Source organism: Phyllostomus hastatus, unplaced genomic scaffold (genome assembly GCF_019186645.2).
Source record: "Phyllostomus hastatus isolate PE091 unplaced genomic scaffold, TTU_PhHast_1.1 phas_scaffold_12, whole genome shotgun sequence".
In the NCBI taxonomy this organism is placed as follows: domain Eukaryota; kingdom Metazoa; phylum Chordata; class Mammalia; order Chiroptera; family Phyllostomidae; genus Phyllostomus; species Phyllostomus hastatus.
The window spans coordinates 10,226,318-10,241,676 of record NW_025334007.1 but is presented as its reverse complement, the minus strand read 5'-3'; the positions used below and the strand labels follow the sequence as shown (position 1 = coordinate 10,241,676).

The 15,359-nt window shown below is 39.3% G+C and overlaps 1 protein-coding gene across 2 annotated transcripts in view; it reads right to left on the bottom strand.

Moving 5' to 3' along the window:
• SMPX (small muscle protein X-linked) overlaps window positions 1-15,359 on the bottom strand; it is a 54,046-nt gene that overhangs the window by 25,136 nt on the left and 13,551 nt on the right. For both annotated transcript variants that reach the window (XM_045856026.1, XM_045856025.1), the window contains exons 3-4: window positions 13,946-14,032; window positions 7,774-7,922 (exon numbers count right to left, since the gene is read on the bottom strand). In XM_045856026.1, the coding sequence (XP_045711982.1) occupies window positions 7,788-7,922; window positions 13,946-14,032 (222 nt within the window). In that variant the 3' untranslated portion in view covers window positions 7,774-7,787. The remainder of the gene's footprint in view (window positions 1-7,773; window positions 7,923-13,945; window positions 14,033-15,359) is intronic.

The following is a 15,359-nucleotide window of genomic DNA, read 5'->3' as shown; positions in this document are numbered from 1 at the left end:
AACTCTCTGATTACTGTAAAGATGCTATAAATATTGGGCAGTTAATTACTATTCTCTTTTATTAATGTTTTGATTTCAGTAAAATGCAATGCATTGATTGCTTGGTAAGAAAAGTTTACAAGTTGGTCCTGACATTGACCTTTCAAGTTGATAAATCAGTGTTACATACTCTCAGCACTACTAACATTTGGGACGAGATACTTCTTTGTTGTGGGGAGCTGTCCTATGCATTGTGAGTCATCTCCTAGCATCCCTGGTGTGTCCCCACTAGATGACAATAACAGCTCATACTTCCCCCCAGTTGTGGCAACTCAAACCTCGGGTTGTCTCCAGACATTGCCTCCCACCACCACTGCCAGCCACTGAGATAGAGTAATGAGTTCCATTGCATTGGGTACAGGGCAAATGTCAGCCATAAATGTCCTTTAACCCATGGAAATCTATGTGCCAGTGTATAAGGTTCAACAGATTTGGGTTCTGAGTCACTTCAGCCTTCTACCAAGATGGCTGGAGTAGATGTATTTCTCTGATCTCGAGTATACTCCCTAAAAGCTCTCTCACCAATTACAACTACCCCTGAAACCATCCAGGTAGCTTCTGTGTGTTTGCTGTGGAGAGGCTCTTAAAGCAACTACCACAATCAGCTTAAAGGCCCCTCACAGTCATCCTCAAGAATATTTAAGGCCACACAGGCTATAACCAGGGCCTAGAACAACTTTGCCAGGCAGAAAAACAAATGAATAAAACCTTGATGCAGTTCAGAACCACTGCAGAACCCATCTTCATCACAACCAAGTGGGGAGCAGGAAAAAAAAGAGCATCACAAAACAAAAGAAGTGTGGCTTCATTAGAGAGTGGGAAATCTCAGCATAAAAACATTTTCTTTGAAGAAAGTGAATAGAGCTTCTGTAATTGGGTCAAAGCAGGGAGAATTTCAGAATTGGGGACAAAAAAAATCCAGCAAATCACAGAGAAGACATTTGGAGAAGTTGTTGAGTTTCTTTTTTTAAGTTTAGTTCTGTGGAAAACAATAAATATGTCCTCCATCTTCTGGCAAAAGGAAAAGGTTATGAAATCATAATAAGTCAAAGACTATGAGAAATAAATCATCTTAATTCTGAAGGCTGCAAAGCAACATAAAAATACTTTTATAGCAAATGTAAAGTAGAAAAGATAGGAAAGCATGTAAATGCAATGAATCATGCTATGTAAGAAAAAAGTGAAAGGAGAACCACATCCCATTTACTGAGTATTTAAATTTACCCCATACCAGGAGCTGTGCCTGGGTATAATTTTTAAAATACACCTCCTTAATCCTTCACAAGTACCCTATGAGGGAAATGCTATTTTCTGACTTTAGTGAAATGAGGAAATAGAGTCATAGAGCTGAAAGTTGCAAAGGTAGAAGGTAACAAGACCAAGTCTTTATGACTCCAGATCCCATATGGTCAGCAATTTTGTTGTATTGTATCCCATATGTAAGCCCAGAGGAAAAAACTGGAGGGAAGCTAAGTGAATATTATGCTAAAATGGTGATTTTATGGACAATTACTTAATGTCTGAGCTTCTATTTCATTGTTATGATGTTTATATGAGTAGAGTTTTAAACTTTCTGTATTTAACATATTAAAAAAACATAATATTTTCATTTGTACATCAATTTAATCATCTGCCATTTATGTACATATGGATTATTTACTCTAGGATAACGAAGGGTGTGTTTCCCAAATAGGGAGTTGCTCATACTGATTTGGTTGGTTGGTTGGTTGATTTGAGATCTTTCTTCTTTTTCAAATAGAGGCATTTACAACTGTAAATTTGCCTCTAAACACTGCTTTTACTGCATCTCACAAATTTTGGTATGTTGTATTTTTATTTACATTTGTCTCTAAACTATTCTCTAATTGCCCTTGTGATTTCTTATTTGGGTCACTGGTTATTCAGGAGTGTGTTAAGTTCTACAACTTATGAATTCCCCAAAACTTCCTTCTGTTATTGACTTCTAATTTCATTGCTTTGTAATCCAAGAATGTACTTGGCATGATTTCAGTCCTTTTAAATTTACTGAGACTTGCTTTATGGCCTAATAACAAATGGCCTGTTCTGGACAATATGCCATGTGCACGTGAGAAAAATGTGTGCCCCACTATTGTTGGGTGGTTGTTCAGGTCATCTGTTTCTGCTATAGACTGAATGTCTGTGTCACCTCAAAATTCATGTTTTGACCTAACCCCCAGTGTGATGGGACTTAGAGGTAGGACCTTAGGGAGCTGTTTAGGTCATTAGGTGTCTTTATAAAAGAGACCCCAGAAAGCTCCCTTGCCTCTTCCACCATGTAAAGACACAGTGAGAAGTTGGCCATCTATGAACCAGGAAGCAGGTCTGCCAGAGCCTTGATATTGGACTTCCCAGCCTCTGGAACTGCGAGAAATAAATTTGTTTTTTATAAGTCATCCAGTCTATGGTATTCTCTTATCACAGCCCAAACAGACTAAAAGTTTTTCTGTTGATCTTCTGTCTAGTTGGTCTATCTATTGTTGAAAATGGGATATTAAAGTCTCCTGCTATTATTGTTGAATTGATGATTTCTCCCTTGAATTCTATCAGTCTACTTAATGTATTTCAGGAGTCTGTTGTTAGGTACTTAATGCACTTTTCATGAAGTGTCTGAGTACATAAATTTGCCCTCCTGCCAACACTCTTAAAATTAGCCTTTGAATCAGCAGGAATAATGGTGATGCATGTTTAAGAATAATGAGCACCTTAAGCTCTCCTCGATCAGAACTGGAATCTCTGTGGATTACTGGTTGGTAAATATGTCTTATCTGGACGTAAACATTCTTTGAAAAATAAAGTCAAAGAATTATTGAAAACAAAATGACTAAATGCTTTTACAGGTTTTTATCCCCTTTTGAGGAATATGAGTCAAACTTGACACTTTCCATAATTTTTTATTTTTCCAGAAGAATAAAATTATTATCAATGAAGTAAAGTCAAACTTCTGAACCCTTTACTGGTCATGATCAACAAGCTCACCTTCAGCCCTTGAAAGAAAAGCTAGTCTTGCTTTGAAGCAATAATGCCCCTGAGAATACAAGTACTTAGAGAGTCTACAAGAACACGTTCCTTGGGGACATCAGACTTGCTGTGGTCAAGGCACCAATAACATTCTGCAGACATACCTTTTGTGCTCAAGAGTCTCCCCAGCCTTTAAGGAGCTATATTCTGGCATTATGAAGAACATATAAACAAGAAAACCAATACATCATTATGGTAAGTATTATAACAGCATAAACAGAAAATGCTAGGGATGGGGCAGAGTACTCAAGGAAGAAAGGACACCTTCCCAAAAAGGGCATTATAATGGTTCTTTTCAGATCAACAGAATACAGATTCAAGGCTGATTGGCCAATTTGGGGTATGGAATCGAGACTAACTTGAGAGCATGGGACTACATGTGGGTACACAGGAGTTGTAGATCATTCCAACTCAATCTCACTTATTGACTTATAGCAATTGTTTCTCAAAGTATGATCCAACACCAACTGTGTATCCTCAAAAGACTTCCTGATACAAAAATGCAAGTTTTCCTCAGTTCTTAAAGGCAAATGGGAATTAATTCCGTAGATTTTCACTTTTATACATGGCCAAAAGTTACTAAGTGATTTTTTAAGAATCACTAAAATGTTGCAATTTCTGAAACCAAGGTTTAGTATGTAATCAAGAAGTCTAGCTGCCACACAACATTTGGCCATGCTACAATGTCCAACACAGAGATGAGGAATTCCTGCAACTTCAGAATGACAATTTCTTTCTAGTGCCTCATTAGTCCCAAGGCTTTCAATCACTGCTATTTTTGTGTTCATTAAGATAATTGTAGAACTGTTCTTATAGTTTACCTCAGTTAACCATTTTGCCTGTAATTACTGTACTGCTACCACTTTGATGTTTATTTTGTTCCTCCCCAATTTATTATCACTGAATTCTTTTAGTACTATAAAAAGAGAAGAGATGATGAATCTTGTTTTGCTCTTCCCCAACAGTTTAAGTATTGCCCTAGAGGAACTGTTTTGTCTCACCTAGCTAGTCCATCAGTGATGCTCTGGACATACAATATACCCAGAAGCTATCTCTGAGCCTGTGTTTAAAACCATTATATTCCCACCACCTCCTTGAAATTATCCCTGACCCCAAATCATTATTAGTTCCTCCTCTCTTAAGTCATAACATTCTTTAGCTCAACTACCTATGTGTTAACGGGTCATAAGCAGCTGTGGGATATCTTGAATCACTGAGCTGCTATCTATTTCTTGAATTATCTGCCTTTTGAAGTGTTTTATTTTACTTTTGTACCAAGACTTAAATATCCTGACAGCAGGGACCAAGTTAGATATCTGTATATCTTAGCACAGAATGAAGAAGCAGTCTGTGATACAGAAGCTAGTTACAAAGGTTCTTTACTGGCTACCCGTGATCTCTTATGAAGGTTGGGAGGGAGCAGAAGTAGACACAGTCTATTAGACACCATCCCTTAGCAGTTCTTCATGCTCTCCAGAATCCTGTTTATGAAGTCTGAGGTGGCATTTACTGCAGCTACAAGCAAACAAGTTGACAGCAGCTTCTGACGGTAGACGAGGGATTCCTGATCATGCAACAAATAGCAAGCATGGGAGCACTGGAGGGCTCTTGGTTTTCCAACACTGCCACTGGCACTGTATCTTCATCTATACTTGCTTAAATAACCATCTGACCACTTTAAATCACAGCCAGGAGAATTCTGAGAGGTATGTGGCTGAAACACCCTTCCTTCCCTGTCCTGTGCCTGTTCCAGCCTGGATTAGGGCCCCATTTTGGATACTCCTGTGTCTCTTGGTCTTGACTCAGTGTGTGCTGTCTCTAGTTTGCCTGGTTCTGGTTCCTGATTGGGTCCAGGCAATAAGTCCTTTGCCACAAGCCATGAGTCCTTATTCCTAACTGGCAGGTCTATTGGCATTTCTGGTTCTTGTCCCATAACATTTTTAACTGATTTCCATAAGCAATTCTAGCCATGACACAGAGCATGGAAATAATCTAAAATCTCACTTAAAAAGAGACACTGATCTTGGCTGGAAGGAGATGCTGCTCCATGTTATATGTCTAAAGAACTATAATAAATATAATCTGGACTTTGAGCCTTGAGTCTTGTAGTTTTCCCAGTGTTTGGCACTATGGATTTATTCACTCAATCTTTAAACAATGAACGATCAAATCATTGAACAATAGATGATAAGGATAGGTGACAAAGTGGTGGCCCAAGAAGGGGGGAAATCAACCAACCAGGCTAAATGATGTCTGGTCCAGGATATATATTGCCTATGGGTCCACTGAATCAATCAATGTAAAAAAGTGTTCTCCTTCTCTGACCACAAATCATAACCATGGAAGTCTCAAAATCTCACTTATTTGCAGGAGAAGAATTGATGAGTCAAAGGCAAACCAGCTTAATATTTCTCCTACAAGAAATAAAAATCGTTCCTTGGCTTAAAACAATGCTGTACTCATTTGGCACTCAGATCAATTACCCTAACAACTTGTTTTCACATTCCTATAGAATAAGGACAAATTGGCCTCTCTAAGTGGTTTTGCATTAGTAGAATATGCTCAGGAGAGAAGAATCACTAAATTCCTCTCTGAGAAAATCGAATAACAAAAAAAGTTGCTCTAGTACATTTTCTATATTTTACTGAGATTATATTGTTGTTGTTTTTTTTTGTTACTGTAACCATAGATTTGAGGCTACAAAATCATCCTCAGTTGCCAGATGACACTACAAGATCATCTTGGAGCTAATTTTAAAACAGGTTTCCTTTGAATCTTCAAAACCAAGGTCTCCTGAAACTGGAACTGGAGTTAAATTTAGGTCGACATGAATTTCATAAAAGCAAAAACCCTTTAAAGTTTGCATTAAAAATTCACGTGTGTAACTGAACAGCCTTGGTTGGGTGATGATAATAACTATTACAAAAAACTAATTTCCCTTCTCTAGGCTTTCTTATAAGAAAGTTCTGTAGCTTAATCCCGGGCATATTGGAATATTTCAGCTCAGCTTGGCAACACAAGCAGGATTGAGTACAATGATGCTCAGTCATCAATCGGTTGCATTCTGTTATAAATAATAATAAGCCACACTTCAGGTCAGTTCCTGCTAATGTCACTCTGTCCTTGCCCAGGTTCCTGTGATTCATTTCTATGGTCATACAATTCACTGTGTTTTATTCTTACTTTTTTGTTCTTTTTTGCAACTGTGTTGAAAACACTAGATACTGTTTTGTTGTTTTAACCCAAAATGGCCCTTCTCTTTGTCTACACTATAAGGAAATTCTTTCAGTAGAACTAAGTTGCAAATATCCTAGTAAGTCTGCATAAGCATGGTACAAGTAACACTGCCATTATTCATGGGGCTGTGACACAGAACATTCTGTTCTTCATTACTTCTACAAGAGAAGACATAGCAGGTCTCCATTGCTGTGCTTGCTTTCATCATCCACATAGTAAGAAGATCTCACCCTAACACCCACAAAGAGTATGAATCCTTCTGCAAAGTGCAGTGGGAAGAAGGGGTGAAGCAGTATAACAAATAGGTGATAGCACTAACTTTGAAATCAGACCCCTTTTGAGGATACATGATAGATGGGGAAATCAGTTTCTCTATTAAGACTCATGTCAGGAATGGGTGCAATAATTGGGCATCATAAGGCTTAACAGGAACAATGGATATAATACTCTTCACACAGTATCTGGCATATGGTAAATGATTAAATGTTTCTAGTATTCAGCACACAGGAGATGATCAATAAATATTGGTTGAATAAATGAGTGAGTGGGTGCACAAACAAATGAATGTACAATCAGCAAGATAAATACCTGTTTTATATTCCCCATATATATTCCTCTCCTCTAAACCTAAACTTCTGCTTAAAAATGCAATACACTGTGCATGGTGGGATCCAGCAATGTTGGATAAAGTAGATTTGCTGGCATTGTCTCATAGGACACAGATCAATGACTTGGGCCAATTCCACCTGCCCCCTGCTGTCAGAATTCCCAAACCAGTCAGCAGGTGTCAGGTCTACAGATGCAGGACAAGGCTGAACACTCACTAGGACATCATTATTGACCAAATCCAATTAAAATGAAAAGGTCAACAGGCCCTGCTTGCAGTGCCTTGGTGAGTGGCAGATATAGTTTTGAGCCTACCCTTCCCTCACCCACATTTAGAATTATTATCGGGTCCTCTTGGTCTGCCTCTCAAAAACAGGGGTTACTGATTTCAAGGCCTGAACTCCTGGTCTCCACCCTGTTTACACTTCTAAACCTCCTCAGCTCCTTGCTCGTCTAATCCTCCACTCAGAAATAGCTCACTGCTCTTAGTGGCATGTAGGTGAGGAAACTGAGGCATGAAATAAGGGAGGACTCCCTGGACCCCAAGATCAAAAGCTCTTCAGTACCCCCTCTGATGCATCTTTCCTCTCCCAGCCTTATCTTTCCCCAAATAAGAAGGTGACCAGAAAGGCAATGGCAGACAAACATCCTCACTGGCTCTCTGACTGGTTGGTTACACAATCAAACAGGCCCCAAAGTTTTGCTTTACCTGCCAGAAAAGCTCTGCACCTGAAATACTGGTCTAAATTAAAGGCCCTGTCTTCTGGAATTCCAGACTCTTTCAAGTGGAAGGTTTCCTTAGACCATCCTATAGTGATCTTTTTGAGACAAAAGAAATAGTTTTTCACTCACCTTTTTCCTTCCAACTACTGTTCAGCTTTGGGGACATATTTCAGTTCACTTTTAATATTCTGGATCTCCGACAGGTTGACTGCAGGTCCTGGAAGTTTCTTCGCTCCTGGAATTGTCTTCTTCTCCTCATCTGAGGTGGGAGGAGCACCCTAAAGAGAAAGGAAAGGGAGATTCAGCTCACTGAAAAGGAAGTGTGGTCACTCTGGGTCATAGACATGAAAAAAATTAAAGCAAGAATAATACCAGAGTGTAATTCTAGCAGAGTGACTTTTCTTATGCTGTTAAGACACCCTCAGAGTTTCAAAAAGATGTCCTGAAGTTTGTCAAGGAATGGAGAATAAAGTTGGAAAAAGAGACCAAGCAATTTCCATGTGACTTAGAAAGCACTCGAGTACTGTTCAGTGTCTGATTACCAATAAAAATTACCACTAGTTGTAAGGATTCATGTTTCCAAGATGAGCATCTTACAGGATCAAATTCAATTTGGTACTATATGATCATCATATGCCTGAACAGCAAAGATTTATAGAATGTTAGTACACAGCTGGCTCTAACAATGACTTAGTCTAGGAGTTTTCAAATTTTTGTTTGGGGCTGCACTGGCTGCCAGCCTTTGTTCCAGTGACATCTCTGAGAAGCATAAGCATAAACAAACTGAGAAGCATAAACAAATTGAAACTGATATAAGCAAAATCTCTTTGACTATAGGTGGGCTAAGATGGAGTGACAGAGGAGGCCCAGCTCTTCCCTCCTACTTTGTAAAGTATTTTAAAGTTCATATCACATTATGTTTTTATTTTGTTGCAACTTTTGGGCAGGACCACATTCTATACTTTTTGTGGCTCCTTCAACACTAAATACAGAAGTGCACACACATACTTGTTGATTGCTCTTTAGCTGCTTAACCCTGAAAATATACCATAGTGACAAATCTATGTCCATATGTACATATACCAAATACACATATTAACGGTAACTATAAGACAATAAAATCAGTTGCTGTGTGTGGCTCCAAGAACCCTAACTCATTAGTACAGAAGAAAGTTGCATGTTAGGTGTTTCCTCCAATTTGCTACAGGTCAGGAACGTATTCTCTGCAGCTTTGGAAGGAAGGTGTTGGAGGAACATTTGATCACCCATGGCAGCCAGGAGAACACGCCTCTCAGATCAGTTTTCTTCTGGGAGGGTAATTGAATGGTGGCCACAGCTGCTTTGTCCTGAAACCACGCTGAGGTCACTCTTCCCACGGCTGCCCTTGGCCAATGACTGAGTGCCACAGGATCCTAAGGCGGGCCCATTCCTGGGAGACTTGGACTCCTCTGGGAGGGACTTCAGCTCAAGAATTTCCTGAGAGCAGCACTGTCTGAAATGCTTCTGCCCAACCCTCTGCCCCACTCTTCTTCACCCATATCACTGTCTGACAACCCCCCTCCATTTTTCTTACAAGTATTTTCCCCAATAAATATTTTGCATGTCTAATCCCATCTTTGGGTCTGCTTCTTAGAGTGCCCAAAGTAACACAGTCCTGATATGAGATTGGCAGAGCTCCATCTGCTCTGCCAACAACTCAGTGAACCAATCCAGTTCCGGGGAAAAGGAATAAGAAACTGGGTGTTTGTTGCCAGCCTAACAAGGCAACCCTGTAACTTGGATATTAAAGCTGCTGCTGTGCCTCCATCTGGCTCCTACATCTGTCTCTCAAATTGTCTAGACCCTAATGGGAAACAAAGTATTCCACCTTCCCAACCTCTAACCGATTACTTGGTAAACATGTCCTTTATGAAAATGTTTTTAAATCACTTATTGGGGTGGAGGAATAGAAATGTAAAATGTTAAGGTGCCATTCTACTAAGGGCTCATGGTTTTTTTTCTAGAGTCATTTTCTTTGACTCTGGCACAGTGCTGATGAACTAGCTAACATGTCAGCTGCACCAAATGACAAAGTAATTCAGTGTAGACTGTGGCTGTTGTAAATATCTGGAAAATATTTTCCCCCTGGGTCAATGTAGAGCCACAGGATTGGCTTCCTTGCCATGCACACCCATTCATCATTTATAAATGCAGGTTTAGAAGCAATAATTAAAGCTGCTAAACCTCACTTGGAGGACCAGGTATTCTAAAATGTTATTGCTAAGCTTTTGAAAAAAATTTTAAACAAGGCCCTAAAGTATTGAAGTTTTTAATAGCTGTAGCAATGAAATGAAAAATGTTTCCTCACTTATAAATGTTCCCATAGTTTTTAGGTGGGTTAATCTTTTTTTTTCTAAAGATTTTATTTATTTACTTTTAGAGAGGGAAGGGAGGGAGAGAGAGAGAGAGAGAGAAACATCAATGTGCGGTTGCTGGGGGTTATAGCCTGCAACCCAGGCATGTACCCTGGCTGGGAATCGAACCTGCGACACTTTGGTTCGCAGCCCGCACTCAATCCACTGAGCTACGCCAGCCAGGGCAGGTGGGTAAATCTTAATAAAGAAAGATGAAAAAGAAAAATGTTTCCAATTCCTTCTGTTAAGTTCCCAGGTAAGTCACATTCACTGTTGTTGTAATATCAAAATGTGCTGTATTGACACATTTAACACCTAAAGCCAATGTGTGTAATTATGTGTCTATGTGCAAAAGTTTATTATGTGAGTATACACAGATATAGGATGGTAATATTTAATACTAGTCACTCTCCTCTCAAGTTATTAAAACCAGTGCACTGTGACTTTTATTTATCAAAGTAAGACTTTTAGCACTTGATTTGGTAAGGTGACATGTAATGGAAATTATAAGTAGATACTATGATATTAATTCAGGAAAGGCATTAGTGGTGGTGCATGTTCTTAACTGAATCTTTTATCTTTCAAAAATAATGGCAACCTATGACTTTATTATAAGAACTATAATAAATTAAGACATGAACAAACAGGGTTCCAGTTGGCTCCATTTCACTAATAAGTACGTTTTCCCTTTTTTTGGTAAGTAGATATTGAATTGAGAAGGGACATGGAAGATATTTAATTTAGATAAAAAGAGCTGGAGAGAAGGCTTATCAGCCCCAGACCATTTCCAGTTTCAGGAATGGCTGTTGTCAAGGGAGATATTCCCTTTCAGGATGATGGAGTATTTATAAAATTTGGTACAATTTTGAACCATTTTCCAAATATCTGGACTTTAAGACCAGATGCCCTATTGGGTTTTCCCATAAACTCTCCTATATGGGGCAATACAGTCTGATGTGCTCCTTCATTCTCAAACACTGAAGACTTAATAATAACAGCAAACACTTATACTGCTAGCTGTTCTAAGTTACACATACTAACTCATTTAATCCTCACATCAACCTATAAATACAGTACTGTTGTTATCCCTATTCTACAGTTGAGGAAACTGAGGCATGATGTCCACACAGCTAGGATGTGGTGAAACCAGAATCAAATAGTATGTTTTCATCTTATAAAGGCACCAGATGGAGAAGGAAATAATTAACAGAAAATCCCAGCATGCTATTTTATGGATTAAAAGTGATGATATTTCACTCAAAAGAGATTTGGGAGGCACAGTAGGGCTTGTCAATACCTTTCGAATCACTTCAAGCAAGCCAGTGCCTTGTCTTATGGAAAACACCAGCCATGCTTATTAGGATTTGGCTGTTAGGTCTCTCTGTCAGATGTCAAACTCTGGCTAGGCCAAGCGGATGGAAGGTGCACCCCAGCTCTGTGAGCAGAGCAAAGGGCTCTCATAGACAATGAGGGGCTTAGAGACCCAGCCAGTGCTCACAGGCCTTGTCAGCCAGCCGAAGACTCATCCTAGCTTCCTGCTGGGGTACATCCTTTTCTTCACAGCTGACATGGTATCAGGGCTGAGATGGGGCGACTACTGGCTGTGATACAGGTAGCCTCTTCGTTCAGAGATGGTATGTTATGATCTCTCCTTTATCCAGTGATTATCATAATGCAAGGCTAGGCAAGAAATCCCAAGTCTAAGAGGGTAAGCAATTCCAAATTTGCAAACTAGATAACAATAAAAAGTATGTTATTTGGAATTCAGATTCCATTTTCCCATTCAAACTATGTCCCCCCAAAAAGAAAAAGTGTCCAGGGCCTCAAGCGAACACACAAAATCCTACTAAACCCACCTTGTAGCCAAGCCAAGCCACCTAAGTTCTCCCCTTACAGTGTTGTTTCCATGAGAAACTTATTTCACGATCCAGCCCAGAACTTGAGTCATTAGATTCCACTCTTCCCTAAGACCCTACAAGTCTTTGAGAGATCATTTCTGCTCTCACAATTAGGGAATACAATCCTTAATTCCACCCTCCTAACCCATGAGCCCCAAGAGAAAGGTGAAGTTCAGTTCATGAAACACTCCCGGGCTTTCTGTAGATACCTCACTCCTCTCCATCCTGTGAAAAATATTGGTTAGCCACCTGTATATGTGGCTGGTCATAAAGTAGTTCACAAACCAGGTTATATCCACTTTTGGCTATTTTAGAATGTGCTTGAACTATCAGACTGGGGACAAGGTAGGAGTGAGAGCACAGTGCTTCCCCAAGCCCCTAACTGGGACACAGGGAGGAGAAGGCCATCTGTACCACAGAGGGACACTGAAATGTAAGCCTCCAAAACAACTGTTACATCAGTCAATTTAGTGAGGAAAGAAGGTCAGTCTCCTTTCCAAATGATTGCCATGGAAGTGACAGTCACAGCTTTAGAGGAAGCACAGGAGGAAAGTCCAATTACAGGTATAGGAAGACTTGAACTGCCTGCCCTTTTACCTCCCCATGCAAAATAATAGGCCCAGGAGTCCTGCATGAAACTTGGATAAACAGATCAACTGAACAATTATTTATTAAATACTTGCTAGGCTATGCCATGTCTTTCATATCACTAACTCTCTCCTCACAGTGACCCTTTGAGGAATGGAGGGGATTATATTTTTCAGGCATAGACTCAGAAATACTTGACCAGAATCCCAGAGCGAGAGCTCATGATCATGAGTTAACTGGATGGCCAAGTTAGCAGCATCAGAGCTGAATATTTATTATGCACCATAAAAAAAAGTTTAGGGTTGGGTCCTTTCAATTTGTATGCTCAAAATTGTACTCATCAAAGGTGACTTAACTGCTGAAATTCCATAACTCTGTGATATCACTCAAATACTCCATCTCCTCCTTCAAAAATTATCTTTCCATTGATGAGGCTGGAACCACTAACTCTGGACCATGTCAGGAATTATTTATGGAGGAAAAAAAGGTTAGATGAGGGATAACCAAAGTTTTATTCAGAAACTTTAAAATGATGAGAGGTCTTCTTCTGAAGCAATTACCAAAAATATCACCTACAAAAGGTAAAACCACCTTTTCACCTTTTTAAAAAGATAAAACACAGTTTGCTATGTTGTATGGCTTTATTTAATTCCATGTCCCTTGTGCTAATGACATGCTCCAAAACCTTAATTATGAATCAGACCTTCCAGGTTTTATTAGAAAAGTCACAATTGGGGATGAAATATAAACATTTGAAGAAAGAACTTTTCTGTATTTATTGTATTCATTATTAATTTTAACCTCCATTTTAGAAGACCAGGTATTTGTATTTGGAGGAAAGGTAAAATGAAATAGAGGGAGGAAGAAATACAGAAATTGATAGACTCCCTTCCAAAGTCCTCTTTTGCAAGGAAATACTCAGAGATTGGAGCTTTTTGTTTAATCTACAAATAATTTAATGTACTCATTACCTGTGCTCCCACTGGGGTTCATTATTCATCCAATCCTATACTAAATGCATCCTGTTTGGTTCAATAAAAGCTTTGGAGTTAAAATTTACCAGGCTAGAAGCTGTTGTGGACCAAGAGGATCTGAGAGGCTATGCTCCACCATCCCCCATATGCATATGCATATACCACAGCCACACAGTCAAGCAACAAACTACATGTTAAACTCATCATCTTCAAGTAACTGTGCCAGGCACTTAAATTTGGCTGAAGGAAAGCAAGGGCAGTGTGTTTCAGGGCTTATTGAGCAAAACATCAAAGGAATGTATATACTGTGTGATGACTCCTTAACCCACATCCATTCGTGCCCTCCCTTGCCCTGGAGAGCTGGCCCTTGACATGCTTCTGTCCCACACTAGTCAGGATTTTGGAGGAGAAAGACAATGCTGAGCTCTACCAACTAAGTTCCATTTACCTCCTCTGTTTCTGGGGTACATTCTTTTCTTCTGGGGGGTTGCCCAGCTCCTGGCCGAAAGGCTCCCATTGGGATATTGATATTTGCCTAAAAAGGAAAACAGGGAAGATTTAGCTCAAGAAAAGAAATTGTCATGATACTTTGAGGCACTAATTGTTCTGAAGAAAAGTGCACCTGAAAAGTGCATCTTTAAAGCTTTTTACCTCAAGAAAATTACTGTAATGACTATAAAAATAAGCAAAGGAAAATTTGACTTCCATTTATTACAAATTTCTGGTACTCATCCTTAGGTCTGTGCAGTCATTTTACAATTCTCTACTTGATGAAGAATTTGAAGAGAGTTTGTTCTGCTGTTGCCCTCCTGTGGTGCTTAATATTATTCTCTCTGTGGGGTGAGGAAGGAACACACAATGATAGGAAAGAAGGAAATAGCATCCACAGAAACCATCCTACACCTGAGCCCTCCTTCAGGTCCTTCATATTTACCATGGGAAGGCAGCAATCACATCTCCTAAACTGCTTCCTCCTTTCCATGTCCTAGGGCTTCCAGCACTTTCTTAAGTCTCTATAATTCACAGCTTTCTACCTTCTTCCCAACACACCATTGTGTAAAAAGAGTACTGAAAAGTCAAGCTTATTGGTATCACAATTTGTAGATTTTTGTCCTTCATTAAAATAACATGTTAATCTCCATTTGCCTTAAAAATACCTTCTAGTAGCCCTGGCTAGCATAGCTCAGTGGATTGAGTGTGGACTGGGAACCAAAGTGTCCCAGGTTCGATTCCCAGCCAGGGTACATTCCTGGGTTGCAGGCCATAACCCCCAGCAACCACACATTGATGTTTCTCTCTATCTCCCTCCCTTCTCTCCCTAAAAATAAATAAATAAAATCTTTTTAAAAAATACCTTCTAGTAAACATGAACTAAATATTAAATTATGCAAGGAATATACTGACACAGTAATTTGAACTTGGGGAAGAGAATATGTAAATTTGAATTTTGTTCCTATTTCATTTGATTTTAAAAGGGAAGAATGTTTCATGCAGACCAAAAACATCTTCAAGCAGGGGCATCACTCATAACAAACAAGCATTAAAACTTTTGTTAAGGTAGAACATTTTTTGCCACTTAACAGGAACTGTTTGCTGCCCTATGAGTAATTGGATATGTGTGCTTGAAAAGTTGAAATTGCACTTTGATGTTATACATGAAAATGATACCTGAACAAAGAGAGTAAAATATTTTACTTTATGACACAGTTTGGATCATGTTAGTGCCACACCAAACAAAATTATAAGGAAGTGCGGTGAGGTCCATTTCGAACTGCCTGATATGAGCTCTCTTGCTAGAGGAATGTTTAACTCAAGACACAGGAAGTATCCAGTGTCCATGTCCAGGCAGCATGGTGTTGGGT